The sequence below is a fragment of the Mesocricetus auratus genome, unplaced genomic scaffold, assembly GCF_017639785.1.
Source record: "Mesocricetus auratus isolate SY011 unplaced genomic scaffold, BCM_Maur_2.0 Super-Scaffold_100003, whole genome shotgun sequence".
Classification (NCBI taxonomy): Eukaryota; Metazoa; Chordata; class Mammalia; order Rodentia; family Cricetidae; genus Mesocricetus; species Mesocricetus auratus.
Genome location: NW_024429188.1, coordinates 119,321,788 through 119,346,400, shown reverse-complemented (window position 1 = coordinate 119,346,400; position 24,613 = coordinate 119,321,788). Strand labels below are relative to the sequence as shown.

Below are 24,613 nucleotides of genomic sequence, written 5' to 3'. Positions count from 1 at the left end.
GCGGATCTCTGTGAGTTCGAGACCAGCCTGGACTACCAAGCGAGTTCCAGGACAGCCTCCAAAGCCACAGAGAAACCCTGTCTCGAAAAACCAAAAAAAAAAAAAAAAAAAAAGAAATGGGCAGAGAAAGAAGTTTTTTTTTTTGAGAAAGAAGCTTTAACTAATAGGATTACACTAGATCAAACAAAACAAAATAATGAAAAAAAAAGAGATTCATTGACCCTAGGTCTATTTTAAGGAATTTTTTGAGAATTTATAGGAGAGGAAATAAATCAAAGAAAAGAACTGAGACATGCATAGCTGAGGAGTTGGCAATGTTAGATAGCTCACAGAGTAGGTAATCTTGTTCAGACTGGTGATTTGACCAACCATTATCTCAGTTCTGGTTTTAGAGAAGTTGTTATCACAGTCATCACTTGAAGGAAACAATCTGGTTTCCATGAAATGATTGTTCCTGATCCAGGGTATTGCCTCTATTCCCTTCATGGAGAAATTGCCTCCATTTGGGGAACAACTTCATCATAGGGGTAATCTGTTCTTTGGGGCACATCGTTTCTTGGGGAATAGTTTGAGCCTTTTGTTATAATGACATTTGTTCATTAGTCCTACCCTTCTTAGAATTCAAGGTACCTGAAGAAAAGTGTGAGTTAGAGAGAAAAATTTAGAAAGGGAAAATAGAGCCTGAGTGGGATAAAATGGAGTTAGTTAGGCTACTGAGTGAGTTTTCTTTTAGTACCACAAGTCTTGACTACTATAGCACTAGAATAAATAATGAAATATGATAGTGTCAGTTCCTTAATTTTGTTCTTCTCTTTCTATATTATAATAACATTTCTGTATTTCTGCCTTTCCATCCACTTAAACCTTATATATAAACTATTCATATACACATAATTGCTTTCTGTTTTTGATTAGAATTACACTACATTTATAGATTAACTTGGGAATAGATATGTTGACAATATTGATTTATTTATGAATCAATAAGTTTCTTAAGAGAATTAATGTGGTATATTTCTCCATGTATTTAATTTAAAAATATTTTTATTTTTGATTATGCCTATATGTATATGTCTGTGTGTGGATATATGTACATGTAAGTGAAAGTGCCTGTGGAGTCCAGAAGAGGTCATCAGTCGTTGGATTCCATGGAGCTGGAGCACAGGTAGTTATTAACTACCTAGTGTGGGTACTGGGAACCAAACTCTGAAAGAGAAGTGTGTGCTTTTAACTAGTGAGACATTTCTGCAGGTGTCATTTATTTAACTTATTATGTATGCTGTATATCTGTGTGTATGAATGTGGAGGCTATAAGTCAGTTTTGAATGTTTTCCTCTATTGTTATCTACCTTATTTTTTTAAAACACTTTCTTAATGAACCTGAAGCTTATCAATAAACTAAATTATCTGACCAGTGAGCTTCAGGGATCCTCCTGTGTACACTGCCATCTCCGGGGTTACAAATATGGGATGCTGAAACAGCTTTTATGTGGATGCTGGGGATCCAAACTCAAATTATTTTTTTGTTTGTTTGTTTTTTTTGGTTTTTCGAGATAGGGTTTCTCTGTATTGTCTTGGAAGCTGTCCTGGAACTCGCTTTGTAGACCAGGCTGGCCTGGAACTCACAGAGATCCACCTGCCTCTGCCTCCCAAGTGCTGGGATTAAAGGCGTGAGCCACCAACACCCGGCTCCAAACTCAAATTCTAATGCTTGCAAGATAAGCACTTTACCAACTGACCATCTTTATACTCTCTCCATTTATTTAAGGTCTTTTGTTTTATTTCACCAGAATTTTTCAGTTTTACTCATAGATTTTGTACACATTTTGTTAGGTTTATACTTAAGCAATGTATTTTATTTTAGGAGGTACTAGTATAAACTATATTTTTTTACTTCAATTTTCACTTGTTAATTGGTACTGTATAGGAAACTGATGAACCTGCATTAACTTTATGTTATGAAACCCTCCAATGATAGCCTATTGTTCAAGGAAAAATTTATTGATTTTTTCATGGTTTCTTGTCATATTGTATTTATTAATACTTATAGTACAATGTTAAAAAGCAGTACAGAGAGGGAACATCTTTGAAATTTTCTTATTTTTAGAAGGAATGTTTTGAGTTTCTTACCATTAATTATGGTGTTAGCTATAGGTTTCTTTAGGTTTTCCCGTCCACCTTCCCCTTCTCCCTCCTTCCCTACTCCCCTCTGTGCCTCTCTACCTTCCTTCCTTAGTACTGCAGATTGAACTCATGTCCTTGAGCATGATAGGCAGGCACTCTTACCATGTAGCTACATCCCCTGCTCTGTAGTTTTCTTTACCAAGTTGAGAACGGTCCTCTTTATTCTTAGTTTACTGGGGGTTTCTGCCTTCCTTCCTTCTTTCCTTCTTTCCTTCCTTCCTTCCTTCCTTCCTTCCTTCCTTCCTTCCTTCCTCCCTCCCTCCTTCCCTCCCTCCCTTCCTTCTTTAAACAATGTTGCATGTGTATGTGTGTGTATTCAGTTATCCGTGCATGTGCCTATGCACATGGCCCAATTTTACATCATAGTTACACAGGCTCTTTGGGAAGGTCATGGACTTTCATTGTTTAGGCTCTTTCCAAGGCTTCTAATATGTTGATGTGGTTTCCTCACATTATCACCAATCCAATGTTGTTCTGTTGCCCACTAGTTACCTCTGCATATACTCATTAATCTCAAGATTCATAAAGGGATCAAAGCTCCACAATATTCCTTAAACTTGTAAGTGAAAGTGCTTGTGGAGTCCAGAAGAGGTCATCAGTCATTGAATCCCTTAAACTTAATGTGGGATATAGTAATTGATTTTCAAGTGTTTAACCAGAGTTGCATAACTATTATAAACCCCACTTGATCATGTTATATAATTCTTCCTAAACATCACCAAATCGAATTTGTTAGTATTATTTAGAATGTTTTTATTTATATTCATGAAATAACTTCATCTATAGTTTCCTTCTAATATTTCTGGTTTTGTATTAGAGTAATTCTGGCCTTATTTGATGAGTTAAGACATATTCAATATTCCTTATTGACATTTCTTCTTTCAATTCAACAACTATTCTAAATTTTGTCTCATTTTCGCATCCATGTAACAAGTTTCTAGATTAGTTCAAATGCTCTGAACTAATTCCCATACCTGAGTATCTGATTATTGTTGCAGAAAGACCACAGTCACTGACTCATGGTAGCAGAGCTCAACTGAGCCCTTAATGCTGACTATGATGCTGTTGTTCTATGTTAAACTTGTTTTCTTACTTACTCCAATGGATATTTCAAACGTTTTCTCCTGAGACCCACAGGTACATCTCCACTATTTCCAAGCTGAAAAGATTCTTTTAATAAATCCAGTAAACACTTGTTAATTATTTTCTGTATCTCCTTTTGATTTATGAAGAGAACCAAAACCATTAGACAACCTAAATATCTTTAGAATCTAGACTTATTTTCCATCTCTTGGGGAATGGATTCTAACTCCCAGCTACATTTAATAGGAAGCTTTTTGTATGGAAATTATGTATTATTCTTTCCTGCCTCTCTGAGCTTTAGGCACAGGCCCTGGGGAGGACAAGGACTTGGTCTTTAGTTTCAATAGATATTGTCCTGCAGCACTCACCACTCCAGACTCTATCTTTAAGGTGATGTACAAAGCCAGTCCTTAAGACACCGAGAAAAGCGGCTCAGTTTAAATCTGGTAAGTTTGGCCCTTTCATTCCTTTAAGCTTCAGTTTGACCAGAAATAACCTGACCATGTGTGATATTTCCTTTAAATCTTCTGAGATTCAGTACTCTGAATCTTTGAGAACTCTTGCAGTAATCCCCTAAATATTTTAACTGATTAGGGTAGCTATAAAAGCACTGTATTATACTTGAAGCATGTATTGTTATTTTCTTGTTGCTGTGAAAAAATATCTGATTGAAGACACTTAAGGGAAAGGCTTATTTTGCTTCATGGTTTATTCAGTTCAGGGTTCTAGAATTCTGGAAGTTTGATACTGCCTACATTCAGAGTGGGACTTCCCTTCTCATTTAAATCTCTCTAGAAATACTTCCAAGATGTGTCTCCAAGGAATCCCAAACCCAGCCAAGCTGATATTCAGAAGTAACTACCACAGAGCAAATCATTAATTCAAAACCTTTAGTGTCTTAGCATGAGATCTTGGAGAGTTATCATCTATTCTCATGTGAATTCAGAGGCAGAACTTTGACAAGATGCTTGTCCAACTTTCCCTAGGAAATTCAGGATTACTTTTGGGGAAATTTGGAACTGAAACTGTATGCACAGCTGTAGTGCCTACTAGTAGCAGTTTGCATTTGTGGTCTATACTTACCAACCTATACTTGTTCTGTCTTGCAGCCATGTAAGTTTTCACCGATGTATCCCACAGCTTCACTCAGTGCTGAAGACAGCAGCTATGTGCCCATGAGCCCTAAAGACACTACTTCTAGTCTTAGACCCAATTACTGCCAGGATGACTACATCCCAATGAGTTCAAGCATGCTGCCAGAGTTACCTGCAGACTTGGAGCCACCTCCAGTGAACAGAGATCTCAAGCCCCAGAGGAAATGTAAGACATTTGACTAGGATTGCTGTGTTGGGTATGAGGGCAAACTCCTTCCTTATTAGAAAGAGCCAGGCAGTGGTGGCACATGCCTTTAATAACAGAATTTGTGAGACAGAGGCAGACAAATCTCAGTGAGTTTGAGGCCAATATGGTCTGCAAAGTTCCAAAGCAGCCACGACTGTTACACAGAGAAACCCTGTCTTGAAAAACCAAAGAAAATAATACTAGAAAGAAATAGATGGGGAAGAATTAGGAGGTTGGGGGTACCCTATGTTCCAAAATTGTTATGATAAAAAGAGTCAGGGGACCTAAAGTTAATCAGGCTCAGAAAATGCAACCTACAAATCCAAGTTCATTCCAGAGGGCTCATTTTTACCTACTTCCACAATGGAGTCCCAGGAGTAAGTGATGAGAATCATAATGGAAGCCAGAAAACATCTCTTTAAATAACCCTTGAATGTATAGTGCTGGCCTTCTGTAAGGTCACCAACAATAGTTTTTGATGATAATTGCTTAATGCCCTTCATATTTTAGTACATTTTATAACTTATTACTCTGTGCATACCATATGTCAGCAGAGGTAGTGGTAGGGTAGGACTTCAACTATGAATGACGTGCACACTGTGCACACTGGGCAATTTTTAGTGCTGTGTTACTACTCCCAGGCATCCCTTCTGATCTGCTAAGTATCATGGACATACAAGAAGAAGAAAAAGAAAAAGAAAAGGCAGATCAAAGTGAATTCTTCATAATTTTTGAGGTTCTTTTCTTTTATGTATGTGGGTATTTTGCCTGTATTTATGTCTGTGTGCCACATGCATTCAGTGTCCATAGAGGCCATAAGGGGCCATCAAATCCCCTGGAACTGGAGTTATAGATGGTTGTGAGCTCCCATGTAGGTGTTAGGAACAGAATTTGGTTCTCTGGAAGAGTAATAAGTGCTCTTAACCATTGAGACATCTTTCCCTCAGAGTGAATTCTTAACTTCATTGTTACTTACCCTCACCTGCCCAGTAAGTTATGTGATTACAAGGAAGCATTTGGTGCAATGGCTATGATCCCTGTCACACCATATGGTCTGCGTCTGCCTCTCATTGCTCTTTGGAAAAACTACCCCTTCTGGTGGTCATGGCCAAAGATGCTAAATGAGACCTAACTCAGATCTAGTCCATTCCAGCCACTCCTTTCTGAGTGTAAGCCAACCATGTGTTGGCCATGCATGCAGGGGTGTGTTAGGCACCAGATAGTAAGTAGGGGTGAAAATCAAGAAGGGTCTTTAGTCTGAGGAGGAAGATCATATATCAAAACCACCTGGAAGAAACAAGAAGCACTACAAAATCAGTATTAAATTGAACACATTCTGTCTTGAGGGATACAAAGGAAATAGCTAGCCATTCTAGTCAGAAACAACATCAGACCATTTTAAACAAATAGAAGCAGGTGAAACAGTGGGAATATGAGCCAGGACCAGGTGAGTTGTGGTATGAATCCTGGAATTCATGCAGAAACAAACAGGTGGTGAATACAGCTAATTGTTATGCTACCAGGAGAGATTTTTCTCAACCGGGACTGCATTCATGTGTTTCTACCTCTTGAGCCTAGACCCCTGGTACCTAAGAAAACAACTGAGCAACAGGAAGGTCTCTGTCAGCATGTTTTTCTGCCCATGTAGTTTAGTAGTGGAAACTGATATCAAATCATCCAGATAGGCCACTGAGCAAGTACAAAGTATGGAGGTTGCTGCCTTGAGCAAGCCAAAAGGAACCCCTGCCATCTGGGATCATAGTCTAGACTACTGTCAAATAATCACAGATATTGTGTCTTTATAAACTGTGGAGGGAGTTCATGAAGCATAATCAAACAAAAGCACAAAGCCTGTGGTGAGGGATCTGGCACTGTCTGGAGGCCAGAGAAGGCCACCCAAAGCAGGGGACATTGAACTGAAATGAGAAGATGAGTAACTAGGGAACAACATGAGGAAGACTATTTTAGGTAGGAGGACTGTTAGGTGGCGACATGGAGACTAGAAATTGGTGATCATTTCTGCCTCTCAGACATGTAGTGTCTGGAATACATTGGTCTTCCTGAGGCTATAGATTTCTGTATATTGGTTGATATGTGTTTCAAGTTTGGTTTCCATTGTGTTGCATGACAGATAGACTGAGTTTTCAATACATGTTTGTTGACAAATGTATGGTCTCATTTTGTTACCTCTAACATGCCATGAGGCCATTTATTCAATAGTTGTCTTTATCCCCATGGAATCAGGCAAGAATGGGATACTGAAATTCTCACTCACCCAAACCAGATGCTAGGGAAATTCCCAGGAATTCACAAAGACAACCCCAGCTAAGACCCCTAGCAATAGTGCAGAGGGTGCCTAAACTTCCCTTCCCCTTTAATTGGATTAGTGACTACCCTAATTGTCATCATAGAACTTTCATCCAGTAACTGATGGAAGCAGATGCAGAGATCTACATCCAAGCACCAGGCCGAGTTCCTAGAGTTCAGTTAAAGATAGGGACGAGGGATTATATGAGCAAGGGGGCTCAGGATCATTATGGGGGAACCTGCAGAGACAGTTGACCCAAACTTTGGGGAGCTCATGGACTGACTACTGAGAATCCTGCATAGGACCAAACCAGGCCCCCTGCATGTGGGCAAAATTTTGTATCATGATCTGTTTGTGGGACCTCTGGCAGTGGCAACAGGATCTATCCCTAGTGCATGAGCTGTCATTTTGAAGCCCATTCCAATATGGTGGAATTCCTTACTCAGCCTTGATGCAGGGGTGGAGGGATGGGGGTTTGGGAGGTGGGGGCTGGTTCTGCCTCAAATGAGTGTGCCAGGCTTTGTTAATTCGCCATGGGAGGCCTTATCTTTTCTGAGGCATGGATGGGAGTGGTTGGGGGAAGATGGGGAGAGGGGAGGAGGGGAGGGAGGGGGAACTATGGTTTGTATGTAAAATGAATTTTAAAAAATTCTCACTCATCATCAGTAATTCCTGCTAGTATATTTGAATTTGACATGTAAAGAAAGTGAATTGTGATACATTTTACAACCTTTAGATTCCCGCTTTAAGTTTCTGAGTGCTAACCATACTGAATACTGTGCACTGTTTTTTTAGCACGGCCACCTCCCTTGGACCTGAGGAACCTTTCCACCATTCGAGAACACACATCTCTAACCAGGACTCATACTGTGCCTTGGTAAGCCCGAGATCTTAAAACTCTTGTGGTTGAAGCTCATTTCATCTTACTTAAGGGAGCCAAAGAAGGAGTTGATCTTGTTATCAAGAACGGTGAGTGGTTTCTAGACCGTAAAGAAAGGTGTGTGACTGGGTTCCTCTGGATTTTGAAGCCTGGAAATAGAGCAGTGTTAGGAACTTCTTTCTCTTCCTGCTGTACCTGTTCTCTGCAGAGCTCTTTTCTTTGTTGTATGATCCTGCTCTGTATTAATCAGAGTTCTTTAAAGAAATGGAACTGATAGAACAAATATGTATATATTAAAAGATATTTTGTTAAAGTGGCTCACAGGCTGTGGTTTCAGTAGTCCAACAATGGCTGTCTCCCATTCCTGGAAGGCCAGGAATATATTAGTTGTTCAGTCTATGATATTAGATGTCTCAACAGTTCCAATCTGGTGCTGGAGTCCCAGGGAGTTCCCAGAGAGATTCTGATCTTCAATCTACATTGGGATCCTAAGGAAGTAGGTTTTTTTTAGTAAACCATGAAGTTTTATTATGGGAACTAATGGAAATATGGGTGAGAGGTTACTACATGGCAGACAAAAATGACTCTGACATCAGCTGCATCACTGAAAAGCCCACTCCAACGAAGATGATGACTCATAAATACTACAGCCCTGGAGCTCTCTGCAGATGCCTCAGCAGCCAGAAAACCTCCCATGCAGCCCAGCTGCTCAGGTCAAGGAAGTAGGTTTTAACACCAGTGAAGAAATGCCTCAGCAGCAGGGTAGATGGATTTGCCATCAGAAGTTGCAGCCCAGATTTAGAGTGGATTTTCCCACCTCAAATGGTCTAATAAGGAAAATCCCTCAGTTGTGCCCAGCTGTTTGGGTTTTAGTTGATTCTAGATGTAGTCAAGTTGACAACCAAGATTATCCATTACATAGTCCAAGTTTGTTTACATGCTTGCACCAACGAAGATGAACTATTTTTCAATCCCAGTGCAGCTATCCAAGGGAGACAAAATTATGGGATTCTGTCAGATTGAATCAACTATGGCATAGAGTATACAGACAGCACTACTAACTAGAGAATCCCAACTTTATGAATTATATCTGAGAAAAGAGCTCTCAGAGAAAGTGGGATAGTTTATGGACTGGGTGAAAGTGGGATAGTTTATGGACTGGGTAAACAAACCCTAACACGTCTGTGCCTGCTCATCTTACCTTCTAGAAGCTGCATTTTCCTAGCTCATGATAAATGCCACAGGACATGGTAAATTTTTTGTTTTGTTTTTTGAGATAGGTTTCTCTGTGTACCTTTAGAACCTGTCTTGGAACTCACTCTATGGATCAGCCTGGCCTTGAACTCATAGAGATCCACCTGCCTCTGCCTCCCAAGTGCTAGAACTAAAGGTGTGCACCGCCAATGCCCGGCTACCTTTTTTGAGGCAGGGTCTCTGTGTAGCCCTGGTTGACCTGGGTGGAATTTACTATATAGCCTGTCTTTGCTTCTTGAGTTCTGGGATTAAAGGTAAAGGGATACACCATGCAAACATGCTAACTTTGTAAAGCAAAATTCTGCAGAGAGCTTTATTACCAGGCTGAATTGTAGAGACACTTAGCCCGTTCTTCTGTCTCAGGAGGAAGGCAGAAGTTAATACACTGTCTCTTCTTGTCCTATCAGATGAATGAGTACACTTTCATACTTCTGGCTACTTTAGAAGCTAAAAGACCCCAAGGAAGTGGGGAGGGGTTGTTGTTTGATTGATTGTTTAGATTTTTCTTTGGAGTATTTTCTATTCTGTCAGCTTTATTACTTTGGAGCATTTTTGTTAATTTGTTGTTGTTTGCTAAATACAATGTATTTGTCTGTGTTACATGAAGGGTTTAGGAAAAAAAAACAACTGGGAAGCATTTGCTCCAGAGTGGGACAGGGCTACTGGGAAGTGTCTTCTTCAAGATTGCTTGGTATAAAAGGAAGCAGTGTCTGGAAGGGGAGGCCTCAAACCCCACAGGGCTGTGTCTGTAGCTGGCTATGTTTCAGAGCAGCTGTAAGACATTGCATTGACCTCATCTGTATTTTTTGGTCTTAGCAATCGAACCAGCTTTCTCTCTCCACAAAGAAATGGTATTAATTCTGCAAGATTTTTTGCCACTCCTTCCTCCTCCGAAGAAAGCTACATCCAAATGGTAACCTTGTATTTTTAATTTTCTTTTTCTTCTCCAATTCTATAATCTTGAGTGTTCATTATGATAAAAGCACATTCCTCAGAAATCTCTGCAATCATAAAGCACACTTGATTGTAAAACCAGGTTGTTATTATTATTTTTTAGATTGGGAGCAAATCAATTTGAAATTGATTTCCTTTTTTCTTTTTTAAATGCATATTGTAAGTGTGTGTATGTGTGTAGTGTATGGGTATGCATATATACATATTGGTGCATGTGCACATGTTTATACACATTTGTATGAGAGTCAAAGGTTGACATCAGGAATTTCCCACTATCTCTCTTCACCTTACCATTGTTTTTCTTCAAGTTAATCTTAGGATGGGGTCTCTCGTTGAACCCAGAACTCATTGTTGGCAAGGCTGCCTGACCAGAGAATTTCAGGGATTGATCCATCTTCTCCTCCCAACCAAGTACCCGAATTACAGATGTATGTAATCATGCTGAGTTTTTGTGTGGGTTCTGGAGATCCGAACTCATATCCTAACATTTGAATGCAAAGCTCTTCATCTACAGAGTCACTCCTCAGCTCCCTTGAAGCTGTTTTACTTTCCTGCAGTATTCAGCTCCTCATACCATTTGAAGTCCACAATATTTCAAGAGAACCTAGGACTTAAAGCCTGTGTTATGGAAAATAGAAATGGTATTCAATTCTTTTTTTTCAAGAAACTGTGATGTTCTGTTTGATTCCATTGGGTTTGTAATTCTCTAAATGTTCAAAGTCCAGGCTGTGAAAACAGTTTTATTGGAGACTTTATTTTATAAAAACACCTACCTCTGAACTTTCTGGAGATTTGTGTTTTATGGTCTTTCTGTAGACTTTGAGTGTGTAGAGATGTGACGTCCTTGTCCTTTGATTAGCCAGTCACAGTTCAAGAGTGCTAATATCTCCTTCCTGTCCTGTTGCCCTATTCTCTTAATGTTGATTCTGTTGAGATCATGGGTTTTGAAAATGCTTTTAGCATCCCTAGAAATTAAAAAACCCTTATCTAGAACTATGTCTATTCACAACATAGAAACAGGGAGTTCCAGAGAGAATTTCACCATGAAGATTATGTTTTGAAGAGATCTTCTCCATCCTGCTAAGGCAAGATGATGTTCAAAGCACTGATAATATGCTCTTTAAGAAGACAATCTTATCCTCCTATGTATGAGGGGCCAAAGCAATTGAAGCACATTGTATGCATTATGAAATGTTCAAGTAATATATTAAAATATATAAAATAAAAAGAGAGGGGGTGAAGAGGAAGAGAGTTGGTCATGGGGGAACAGGAAGTTGAGGGGGTGGGGTAGAATAGGGGGAAGAGGGAATCATAGGATCGAATACAGATCAAGCACCAGAGCGACCTCGAGTGATCTAAAGGGATAACACCAATTGGCAAGCTAAGCAATAGTGGAGGGACCACCTCGAATGCCCATTCCTGATAATGAACTTGATGTCTATAACCATCCGGGAGCCTTCATCCTGTGACTGATGGAAGCAGAGGCAAACACACAATTAATCACTGAACTGAACACAAGGAACCCAGTGACAGAGAGAGAGGAGTGATGAGCAAATTGGCAAAGAATGGGCTGGCAAAACCAGCAGAGACAGCTGATCTGAACAGGGGAGAGCTCTTGGACCCCAGACTGACAGTGGGGAGGCCAGCATGGGACTGATCTGGACCCCCCCCAAATGTGAGTGTCAGTGAGAAGGCCTGGGCAACCTATGGGGCCCTGAGCAGTGGATCAGTGTCTATCCCTGGTATACAAACAGTCTTCGTGTGCCTATAGCACAAAGAGGGATGCTCTCTCAGCCTGGACTCTTAGGGGAGTGCCTGGACCCTACCAAGAGTGAAATGACAGACTCTAGATATCCCCTATGTGGAAGGATTTGGCAATAGGGTGGGAGGGAGGGGGAAGGGGAGTGCGGGAGGAGGGGAGGGAGAGGGAACTGGGATTGACATGTAAAACAAGCTATTTAAAATTAAAATAAAAAATGATAAAAAAATAAATTAATTAAAAAATAGTTGAAAATGGGTTATGTTGAGAAAGGCAAGAAGATTTTTGTTCAGAATTGTGCCCAGTGCCACAGCATGGAAAAGGAAGGCAAGCATAACACTGGGCCAAATCTCTGTGGTCTGCTCAGGAGGAAGACAGGTGAGGCCACTGGATTCTCATACACAGATGTCAACAAGAACAAAGGGAGAGGATACCCTGATGGAGTATTTGGAGAATCCCAAGAAGTACATACCTGGAACAAAAATGAGCTTCGCTGGAATTAAGAAGGGAGAGAGGGCAGACCTAATAGCTACCATAAAAGAGGGAGCCAGTATAAGTTGGAGGAGAGATCTGGCACTTGTGAGATCTTCACAGATCTACAAGAATGACACCAACTGGCATTAAGGCTACCTTAAATGTCCTCCCGTGATAATGAGTATGATGACTACATTATATGCCATCCTAGAACTCTCATCCAGTGCCTGATGGAGGCAGAGACAGACACCCACAGCTGCAAACCTTATTGAACACCTGGAACCCAGTTGCAAAGAGGAGTGATGACCAAAGGAATCAAGCTCAGGCTAGCGAAACCCACAGAGGCAGCTGACCTCAACAAGGGGGAACACATGGACCCCAGACTGATGACTGAGCGTCCAGCATGGGACTGATCCAGATATTCCTCCCACTGAACCTGGGTGACAGAGAGGAGGCCTTGGCAATCTGTGGGACCTTGGAGAGTAGATCAGTATTTATTCCTGGCATACAGAGGGATCTGGGAACCCATACCGCGTGGAGGGATGCTCTCTCAGCCTGGACACATGGGGAAGAACCTAGGCCCTTCCCAGGATGATGTGACAGACTCTGAAAATCCCTCATGGAAGCCCTTGCCCTCCCTGGGGAGCAGAGGGGGGATGGAGTGGGGGTGAGGGGTTGGGAGGATTGGGGGGTGATGGAGGAGGGGAGGGAGAGGGAACTGAGAGTGGCACGTGTAAAAAGTTAAATAAAAAAGGCTACTAATGAGTAAAAAAAGCCTAAAATGAATTACATCTAAGAAAGTAATAGCTAAATGCTTCATTTTGTCTTATTTGATAAAAGTATTGTGATGCACTTAACTATATGCAGGTGGGAAGTGACTCATCTATAAATCTGCTATGTTCTTTCCAATATTTCTTACACTTAGTAATGGCCCTTGGAAAACTTCTAGAAGAAAGCATTACTATAAAGGATTCTGAACAGCTGTGTTCTGTCTCTGGAGAACAGAAAAGGGAAGTGAGTCTAAAATATTATGGAAGCAAGTGGAAAGTTATTCCAGACACCAAATTTTGCTTCTGATATTGAGACAATAAGACCAGTCATTTCAAAAACAAAACAGTTAAATATTGATTGCTTGACTAAGTGTGTATAGGTTGTCAATGAATGTGTATTACTGAACAATATGACACAGAAATTGAAGAGCAGGCAATACCGGTTGATGATAGATGTGAGTGAAGTACTATGTGAAAAAGGGGAAGGGGTGTCTTACTTCATTCAGCTGCGCTTGTTTAACTTCAGTTTACAATATACTCTGAAATGACTTGTTTATACCTTGTGCCACACAAGGATAGTCAGAACTAACGTATATTATATTGATTTTTTCCATAATCATATGTGTCAATGTTTTTCACTGAAGATAAGCTCTGATCTGATTGTGAAGAGTGAGGCCATGCAGCAGTTAAGGTTACTGGTCAGGTTTGATTCCCAGTACCCACATGATAACTCACAAACATCTGAAACTCCAGTTCCAGAGGATCTGCTGCCCTCTTTTGGCCTCTGCTGATATCAGGCGCACAAGTTGAGGCAAGGGGTTGAAATGCAAGTTTGGTCTTATTACTATACAAGTGTTTTTATATATCCTTTAAATGTTTGTGAAATGAAAGTTTAGAAGACTAAACAATTTTTTTTGGTATTTCAAGACAAGGTTTCTCTGTGTAGCTTTGGAGCCTGTCCTGGCACTTGGCTCTGTAGACCAGGCTGGTCTCAAACTCACAGAGATCCACCTGCCTCTGCCTCCTGAGTGCTGGGATTAAAGGTGTGAGCCACCACAACCTGGTGACTAAACATAATGTTAATGCTATTTCTTATATGTAAGTTTTTCAAGCTTTACAATTTAAACAATTTTTAAGACTTCTTTTCTATTTTAACTATATCTATTTATGTGTATGTGCATGTGCACAAATGCATGCATTTCTGTACACATGCCACAGTGCATATGTAGCAGTCAGAGGACAACTTTTGGAAGTAGAATACTATAGTGTTAAAACTCAAATTAATAATTTTTATTATAGCATTATAATACCCTTTTTTTGGAAAAAGTCTCCTGTAACCCAGGTTGATGTTAGCTCAGTATGTAGCTCAAGTTGACTCCTGAACTTCAAATCCTTTTAACCCCACCTCCCAAGTTCTAGGATTACAGACATACACCATGATTCCAAGTTTATTTGGGGCTTCATGAGTACTAAGCAAGCACTGTAACAATTGAAATATCAATAATTACCCAGCCATAAAATACTTTGTACATGTGTATGTGTGTATTAGTGTGTGTGCATGTTCATGTTAATGTGTGAAGTAGTGCGTGTATATGTGTGCATGAATGTGAAAAATAGAAGAAAATGTGTCATTCTTTTTTTTAAATATTTTGACAATTTGTTTTAATTTATTTTTATCTTTAAATTTAAATTAGAAACAGGGTTGCTTCACATATCAATCCCAGGTTCATCTCCCTTTCCCTCCCCTCCTCCCGTGCCCTCCCACCCCCCCTAATATCCCCTCATTTCCCCAGGGAGGGTGAGGCCCTCCATGGGGGTGTCCATAGTCTGTCATTTCATTCAGGGCAGGATCTAGACCCTCCCCCAAGTGTCCAGGGTGAGAGTGCATCTCTCATTGCTGGATGGGTGCCCAAAGTCCATTTGTATACCCTGGATAAATACTGATCTACTGCCCAAGGCTCAGTAGGTTACCTAGGCCTCCTCACTGACACCCACATTCGGGGGGTCTGGATCAGTCCCATGCTGGATTCCCAGCCATGAGTCTGGGATTCAAGAGCTAACCCTTGTCAGGTCAGCTGTTTCTGGGGGTTAAACCAGCCCAGTATTAATCCCTTTGGTCATTAGTCCTCCCTCTTTGTCACTGGATTTCTTGAGTTCAGCTCAGTACTTAACCGAGGGAGTCTGCCTCTTCTTCGATCAGCCACTAAATGAAGTTTCTGTTTCCCAGACTCTCTGGCCATGGGATTGTAAGCTGGCACTCCCCAGGTCTATGTCTAAAATCCATATATGAGAGAGTACATGCCATGTTTCTCTTTTTGTGACTGGGTTACCTCACTCAGGATGGTTTCTTCTAGTGCCATCCATTTGCTGCAAATTCCAGGATTCCATTGTTTCTTTTCTGCTGAATAGTACTCCATTGTGTAAATATACCACATTTTCTCTATCCACTCTTCAGTTGAGAGGCATCTAGGTTGCTTCCAAGTTCTGGCTATTACAAATAATGCTGCTAGGAACATAGTGGAACAGACATCTTTGTTGTATGAATGGGCATCTTTTGGGTATATGCCTAAGAGTGGAATTGCTGGGTCTTGTGGTAGACTGATTCCCATTTTTCTGAGGAATCTCCATACTTATTTCCAAAGTGGCTGCACCAGTTGGCACTCCCACTAGCAATGGAGGAGTGTTCCCCTTTCTCCACATCCTCTCCAGCATAAACTGTCATTGGTGTTTTTGATTTTAGCCATTCTGACAGGAGTGAGATGGTATCTCAGAGTTGTTTTGATTTGCATTTCCCTGATAGCTAAGGAAGTTGAGCACTTTCTCAAGTGCCTCTCAGCCATTTTAGACTCCACTATTGAGAATTCTCTATTTAGTTCTGTACCCCACTTTTTAATTGGATACTTTGGTATTTTGGAGACTTGCTTCTTGAGTTCTTTGCAAATTTTGGAGATCGGCCCTCTGTCAGATGTGGGGTTAGTGTATATCTTCCTCATGTTTGCATTTTTTGGTTTCCATTTCTTTGAGGGATTTTCCTATATCCTCTTTTAGGGCCTCTATCATTTTCATGAAGTTGTTTTTAAGGTCATTCTCTTCTGCTTCATTTGCGTTGGAATGTTGGAGTCTTGCTTGTGTGGAATCTCTAGAATCTGGCGGTGTCATTTTTTTCTGTTGCTGAGTGTGTTTTTGTATTGTCTCTTCTAGTGGGTACAGAAAGAGCCCCTTACTGGCCTGGTGGTTAGGGGACCAGAGTTCCCTTTTGGTGGGTGCAAGCAAGTCGAATACTCTGGTAGTTCTCCTCTTCCTGGTCCCTAGTCCTGATCCTGTGGGTGAAGAAGACGACTGAGAATCCAGGTGTGTAGGTTCCCACCTGGAGGGGAGACTCATTGGCAGTCTCCAGGCACTGGAGCACAGGCCCAGAAACAGACCCCGATTTGCCTGGTCCCGTGGGTGGAGAAGACAGGGAAACTGGGGTGTGTAGGCTTGAGCTGGGAGCGAAGCCTCACTGGAGGTCTATAGGCACTGGTTCAGTGGGTGGAGAAGAAGACCAGCAAACTGGGGTACATAGGCTCCTGCCGGGAGGGGAGGCTCTGTAGCAGTCCCCAGGCACTGGAACACAGGCCTTGATACAGGGCCTGGTTTACCTGGTCACCCCCCCCACCCCCGCCTCTCTCTCTCTCTCTCTCTCTCTCTCTCTCTCTCTCTCTCTCTCTCTCTCTCTCTCTCTCTCTCTCTCTCTCTCTCTTTTTGTTTTGTTTTTTTGAGACACAGTTTCTCTGTCTTGTTTTGGAGGCTGTCCTGGAACTTGTTCTATAGACCAGGCTGGCCTCCAACTCACAGAGATCCGCCTGCCTCTGCCTCCCAAGTGCTGGGATTAAAGGCATGCACCACCAATGCCCGGCTAAAACGTGTCATTTTTCAAGAGCTATCCACATTCCTTTCTGAGACAGGATCTCTCACTGGGCTAGAGCTTACTAAGTAGGCTAGGCTGGCTTTTCCCTGTCTCCACATCCCTAGTACTGGAATTACAAATTCATATCACTGTGCCTGGCTTTGTATTTGTGTAGCTTCTGGGTATTAAGCTCGGATCTTCATGCTTGAAAGGCAAGCAATTGCTGAGCTGTCTTTTTATCTCATACTTTCTTTTTCCAGTTTGAAGAAAATATTTTCCTTTTCATTTGTTTAGTTTTTTGTCATACAATATATTTTGATCATATTTTCTACTCCTCCAACTCTTTCCAGATCCTCCTGCCTCCCTACCTATGCAACTTTATGTTCTTTCTTTCTTAAAACCACACACACAAACAGAAAATCAAAGACACAAACACACCAACAGAAAAACAACAACAAAGAGAAACCAATAAGATAAAAAATGCCAAAACAAGACAAAAAGGCACACGAAATAATCAAGGAGTACATTTTGTGTTGACCGACAATTCCTGGGCATAGGGATTGCTCTGGGATGTGGTTGATGCACCCATTTACACTCCATTGAAGAAGAACTGATTTTCTGTTTGTCAGCTAGTAACAATTGCAAATAGTTTCTTGATTAGGAGTTGGATTCTGTGTTCATTTTTCAGTACTGGGCCTCCATCTGGCTTGAACCTGTCTAGGTCTTTTGTTTGTTGCTACCATCTCTGTGAGTTCATATGTCCATCAGTTCTTTTGTATCTGGAAGATACTACTATTTCCTTGGAATCATATATTACCTCTGGTTCTTACATTTTTTTTTTGCCTTCTCTTCTGCATAGATCCCTGAGCCTTGAGGAGAGGGATTTGATAAAGACATTCCATTTAAGACTGAGTGCACCTTGTGTCTCACTCTCTGCACATTGTCCAGTTGTTTGTCTCTTTGTTAATTACCATCTACTATAAGAAGCTTCTCTGATAAAGGTTGTTGGAGGCACTGATCTCTAAGGATTTTATTTGACGTCTTAAGTTTTTTTTTTAATTTTCAGTTTTATTTCTATTTGGGTTCTTGTTAGTGATTCTATTTCTTTATTAAATTCTATTTTCATGTCTTGAGTTGTTTTCATTCCATTCAACTATTTGTGTTTTCATGGTCCTAATTAAGACATTTGTTCATTTCCTCTTTAAGCTCTTTGAACAGAGTCACAGTTGCCATTCTAAAGTTCTTGTCTAGTGCTTGTACTAAATTGCTTTTCTTAGGGCCTATTGCAACAGAGTTACTGGCCTCTGGAGGAGGTGTATTGTTTTTGTTGTTGTTTGTGTTTTTGCACTGGGTTCTAGGCATCTGGAGTTATGATGTTTTAAGTGTTTCGTGGCATAGATAACTGATTTTGTCTTTGTTGGGTAGGTGTTCCATTCTTTGGTTGCTGTTAATAACTCTGAATTCTAGTCAAATGTGGTTGTGGGGTCCCTGGTACAGAGTGTTTTTGCAGGTTGGTGGTGACACAAAGGAATAGAGATGAGCTGAATCCCATCCTAGTGTGGCCACTAGAGGTCCCTAATAGAAAGTGTTTCTGTAGGTCTCTGGGTAACACAAAGGAATGGAGATGTGCTAGAAGGAAAGGCTGAAGTGCATCCTTTTCTTGTTGGGCCCCTGTAAAGATAGATGTGTAAGCTGCTGTCATGCTTCCTATAGTACTTTTACGTTTTTAAATCATACAGTGAAATCATTCTTTCTTGGTTTTCAGTTCTCTGAGTTTGGGTATATGGAGATAGGTGAATTTAGATAAACTGATACAAAGGAAGGAAGGAGGGAGTGAGGAAGGAAGGAAGTAAGGAAAGAAAGAAAACAAGGAGAGAGAAAATTGTGTAAATTTTATGATAATCAGGATACTGAACACAGCCATCAACCCCAAATACTCACTCATTCTGTCTCTTTATACTCTTTATGCCGTACTGCCACTCCTAACTCCTGGTAGCAACTGATACATTCTTCATAACTATTATTTTGACTTGTCAAGAACATTACATAGAGAGACTCATACAATATTTTTGAGTCTGGCCTAATTTATTCAGAATGTTATCTGAAATTCATCTGAACTGATACATGTGTCACTACTTCTTTCTGTTTTATTGCTGAGTAGCATTCCCTTATGTGAATGTTCCACATTTTGTTTACCCACTCATCCTTTGAGGGACATTTGGACTCTTTCAAATCTGGGGGCAAGTAGAACAGTTATAAATATTTTATAGTATTTAATAAACATTTTACTGTAGTAAGATATACATAGCACAAAATTTACTGTTTTAACCATTTTAGGTATATGATTAACAATGCTACATACACATTACCGCTGTTCATTTACCGACTATTTTTACCATCTCAAGCACAACTCTGTGGCCATTAAACACTCATTCCCCTTTCCCTTTACCCAAGCCTCTGGTAACTTCTGTTCTATTTTATATCTTTATATTCTAGGTCTCTCATAAAAGTGAGACTAGAGCTGTTAAGATGGCTCAACAAATAAAGATACTGGCCTGACAACTGTTATGATCTGAGTCCTCTTCCACTATTGAGACAATCAACACCTACAAGTTATCTTCTCACCTCCACATGCCTGCTGTGGCATGTATGTGCACACACAAATAAATAAATGCATGTTTTAAAAATGGAAGCATATAATATTAATTCTTCTGTATATGTCTTTCATTTTGCAAAGTGCTTTTAATACATATACAGTCTAAAACTCACAGAGATCCACCTGCCCCTGCCTCCTGAGTGCTGGGATAAAAGGTGTGTACCACCACCGGTCAGCTATATGTATTAGTTATTAAAGCTAGGCATCTTATACCAGGAAAGTACATAAAGGTAGGTGGGGGGAAAAGAAGACAGATGAGAATGATCTGGGTTAGGCAACTGTCCTCAGCGGTCTTGGGCCTTTAAACCCCTGCACAACTCCTTTGGGTTCTCACCAGGACCAGGGCAATTATACTTCCCTGCTTTGTTCCCCAGCATGGAAGGCTCTGCATTATGAGCCACCTACCATGCCAGATTTGCCAGCTCATCCATCCAAGTGATAGTATTGGAAAAGGGAAAGCTAGTTTCTAAATATTATGTTGAGAGATGTTATTAATGTGTATTGATTGTACAAAGGAGTTTTATTACGACATTTCTACATATGCATATAATATACTTTGACTGTACTCACTCCTCTATTACTCTTTGTTGTCTGTCCTTCCCTCCGTGTTTTGACACAACACTAAAAACAAGATGAGCAAATGGGTTTGAGAACAATTCCCAGCCCTTTCTCTGCCTTCTCTTTTCCAGGTCTGATTGAAAACCAGACCTTTTACAACTAGTTCTGGAAGTTGGAAGATGATAGTTCTCTAGGCTATTTCAGCAACCCAAGATGTCCTGATATTAGGTGTTACCCATGAAAACTAGTGAGTAAGACCCCATTCAGTAAATTCCAGGGCTTACAAATCTCACTCACACATGCAAAGCTTTTTTATTCCTTTAAAAATAGACTTAAAGTGTGTGTGTGTGTGTGTGTGTGTGTGTGTGTGTCTGTCTGTCTGTCTGTCTGTCTATCTGTCTTTTTCTGTGTGTGTATGTTTGGGGTAGGTATATGCTCATGATTGTGGGTCTTTTGAAGGCCACAGGCATCAGATTCATAATCTGACTTTTCTCTCTGGAAGAGCAGTACATACTTTTAATTCTTTAGCCATCTTTCTAGCCCCATGTTAGTCTTTTGACCATTTGCTTCTATTGGCAATTGATTGGTTTATGTTTTTGTGTTGTTGTTTTGGTTTGGTTTTGAGACAGTGTCTTACCAGGTAGCTCTGACTGGCCTTGAACTCTCTATGTAGACCAGACTGGTCTTAAATTCTCACAGTTCCACTTGTCTTTGCCTCCCTAGTGCTGGGATTAAAGATGTATGCTACCACTCTTTGTTTGACCATTGATTTTTAAATATGAGTGACATTTGAGAAAGCTATGGTATGAAAGATGGGTCTAAACAGATGGGAGGAAATAAAAACTGCTATGTTGTTGCTTGGGTTATTTACTCTTTACTCTTTTGGGCCTTTGGGGGGGTTACCACCTAGTTTCCAAATAAATCACATGTAAGCTTATTCTTTTTTTATGAATACCTGGCTCTAGCCAGCTTTTCTTAATTTGTCCTGTCTATCTTTTGCCTCTGGGCTTTTATCTTTCTCTATTCTATATACCTTTCATTTTTGAAATAGTTTAATGTATTTTAATAGCACAGAACACAGACAACATTAAAAACTGTACTTGCATGTAGGACAACTCAGAAAACTGTATGATAAAAATGCTACAAACACAATATAGTTACTGTCAATAAAAATTTACTTATTTTTTATTTAAATTACAAACAATCTTATTTTACATATCAATCCCAGTTCCTTCGCCCTCCCATCCTCCCACGCCCTCCACCAACCTCCTATCCCATCCCCCTTCTGCTCCCCAGGGAGGGTAAGGCTTTCCATGGGGACTCTTCAAAGTCTGTCAAATCATTTGGGGCAGGGCCTAGGCCCTATCCATGTGTCTAGGCTGAAAGAGTATCCCTCTATGGGGAGTTGGCTCTCAAAGTCCATTCATGTACTAGGGATTAATACTGATCCACTACTAGAGGCCCCATAGACTGCTTTGCCCTCCTAACTGACACCCATGTTCAGGGGCCTGGTTCGGTCCTATGCTGGTTTCCCAGCTGTCAGTCTGGGGACCATGAGCTCCCCTTGTTCAGGTCAGCTGTTTCTGTGGGTTTCTCCAGCCTGGTCTTGACCCCTTTGCTCATCACTCCTCCGTCTCTACAACTGGATTCCAGGAGTTCCTCTCATTGTTTAGCTGCTTCCATCAGCTACTGGATGAAGGCTGTAGGATGACATATAAGGTAGTCATCAATCTCATTATCAGGGAAGGGCATTTAAGGTAGCCTCTCCACTATTGCTTAGATTGTTATTTGGGGTCATTCTTGTGGATCCCTGGACATTTCCCTAGTGTTAGATTTCTCTTTAAACCTATAATGGCTCCCTCTATTAGGGTATCTCTTTTCTTGCTCTCTAATCTTCCCCTGACTCAACCTTCCTGCTCCTTCCTGTCCTCCTCTCCCTTCCTCTTCTCCACTTATCTATTTTCTAACTCCCTCTCACTGTGACATCCATGCCACTAACAAGTCCGAGATATCAGGAAGTAAAAGACAAGGCATCCAGCTGTTTGTGATAAGAGAATGTGTCTGCTGCCTTTATTACCAGGAGAATGTGTGTCTGCCTGTGTGTCTGCTGTAAGGAGAGAGAAGACTTAGATACAGACTTACAGCACAGTGGAGAAACCACAGGGATAAGATCTCGTGTTTTCCTCATGCTAGATATTGTTGTCAGGTGGGCAAGGAAGGGGCTGTAAGCCAGACTAGCGAATAGGATGCACCTGTGGTTATCAGTTGACAAGCAATGTACAGAGGTCTGTGGGGACTAGGACCCAACATCTCCCCTCCCACCCCACCCCCAATTTGCTCAGGAGGTCTTGTCGATTTCCACCTTCTCCAGGGGACCCTGTATGTCTCTCTTAGGGTCCTCCTTGTCTCCTAGCTTCTCTGGAGGTGTGGATTGTAGACTGGTAATCCTTTGCTCTATATCTAATATCCATAAATGAGTGAGTACATACCAAGTTTGTCTTTTTTTTTTGGCTTGGAATTTTTTTCTTTTTTATTATTTATTCTTAAGTTTACATTTAGATTAGAAAAAAGGTTGCTTCACAAGTCAGTTCCAGATCCCTCACCCTTTACCTCACCTCCTCCCGTGCCCTCCCCCCAACCCCCCATTAACCCCTCATTTCCCCAGGGAGGGTGAGGCCCTCCATGGGGGTGTGCATAGTCTGTCATTTCATCCAGGGCAGGACCTAGACCCTCCCCCAAGAGTTCAGGGTGAGAGTGTATCTCACATTGTTGGATGGGAGTCCAAAGTCCATGTATATACTCAGGATGAATACTAATCTACTGCCCAAGGCTCAGTAGATTACATAGGCCTCCTCACTGACACCCCCATTCAGGGGGTCTTGATCAGTCCCATGCTGGATTCCCAGGCTGATGCCTGGGCTTCAAGAGTTAACCTTTGTCAGGTCAGCTGTTTCTGGGGGTTAAACCAGTCCAGTCTTAATCCCTTTGGTCATCAGTCCTCCCTCTCTGTTACTGGCTTTCTTGAGTTCAGCTCAGTGCTTAGCCATGGGAGTCTGCCTCTTCTTCCATCAGCCACTAAATGAAGTTTCTGTTTCCAAGACTCTCTGGTCATGGAATTGTATTCTGGCACTCCCCAGATCTATGTCTAAAATCCATATATGAGAGAGTACATGCCATGTTTCTCTTTTTGTGACTGTGTTACCTCACTCAGGATGGTTTCTTCTAGTGTCATCCATCTGCCTGCAAATCTCAGGATTCCATTTTTTTTCTGCTGAATAGTACTCCATTGTGTAAATATACCACATTTTCTCTATCCACTCTTCGGTTGAGGGGCATCTAGGTTGCTTCCAAGTTCTGGCTATTACAAATAATGCGGCTATGAACAGAGTGGAACAGACATCCTTGTTGTATGAATGGGCATCTATTGGATATATGCCTAAGAGTGGAATTGCTGGGTCTTGTGGTAGGTTTATTCCCATTTTTTTTCTGAGGAATCTCCATACTGATTTCCAAAGTGGCTGAACAAGTTGGCACTCCCACCAGCAATGGAGGAGTGTCCCCCTTTCACCACATCCTCTCCAGCATAAATTGTTGGTGTTTTTGATTTTAGCCATTCTGACAGGAGTGAGATGGTATCTCAGAATTGTTTTGATTTGCATTTCCCGGATGGCTAAGGATGTTGAGCACTTTCTCAAGTGCCTCTCAGCCATTTTAGACTCCTCTATTGAAAACTCTCTATTTAGTTCTGCAGCCCACTTTTTAATAGGGTCCTTTGGTGTTTTGGAGACTTGCTTCTTGAGTTCTTTGTATATTTTGGAAATCAGCCCTCTGTCAGATGTGGGGTTAGTGAATATCTTTTCCCATTCTGTGGGCTGCCTTTTTGTCTTGCTGACTGTGTCCTTTGCCTTACAGAAGCTTCTCAGTTTCAGGAGGTCTCATTTATTAATTGTTGATCTCATTGTCTGTGCTAGGTGTTATGCTCAGGAAGCTGTCTCCTGTACCAATTCGTTCAAGGGTACCACCCACTTTCTCTTCTGGCTGGATTTATGTTGAGGTCTTTGATCCATTTGGATTTAAGTTTTGTGCATGGTGATAGACATGGATCGATCCGCATTCTTCTACATGCCAGCCTCCAGTTATGCCAGCACCATTTGTTGAAGATGCTTTCTTTTTTCCATTGTATATTTTTAGCTTCTTTGTCAAAGGTCAGATGTTCATAGTGTGTGGGTTAGTATCCGGGTTTTCAATTAGATTCTATGGGTCTACCTGTCTATTTTTGTGCCAATACCAAGCTGTTTTCAGGACTATAGCTCTATAATAGGGCTTGAGGTCAGGGATGGTGATGCCTCCGGACATTGCCTTGTTGAACAGGGTTGTTTTGGCTATCGTGGGTCTTTTGTTTTTCCATACAAAATTGATTATTGTTCTTTCAAGGTCTGTGAAGAATTGTGTTGGGATTTTAGTGGGGATTGCATTGAATCTGTAGATTGCTTTTGGCAGGAT

General features: G+C 41.1%; 1 protein-coding gene and 1 pseudogene across 6 annotated transcripts in view; both read left to right on the top strand.

Annotated features, from left to right (window-relative positions):
- The window catches only part of Gab3 (GRB2 associated binding protein 3), a 107,439-nt gene that overhangs the window by 70,408 nt on the left and 12,418 nt on the right, over positions 1-24,613 (top strand). For all 6 annotated transcript variants that reach the window (XM_040744806.1, XM_021223791.2, XM_040744807.1 and 3 more), the window contains exons 5-8: positions 3,658-3,713; positions 4,377-4,587; positions 7,712-7,793; positions 9,867-9,963. In XM_040744806.1, the coding sequence (XP_040600740.1) occupies positions 3,658-3,713; positions 4,377-4,587; positions 7,712-7,793; positions 9,867-9,963 (446 nt within the window). The remainder of the gene's footprint in view (positions 1-3,657; positions 3,714-4,376; positions 4,588-7,711; positions 7,794-9,866; positions 9,964-24,613) is intronic.
- On the top strand, positions 12,018-16,350 carry LOC121139901 (annotated as a pseudogene).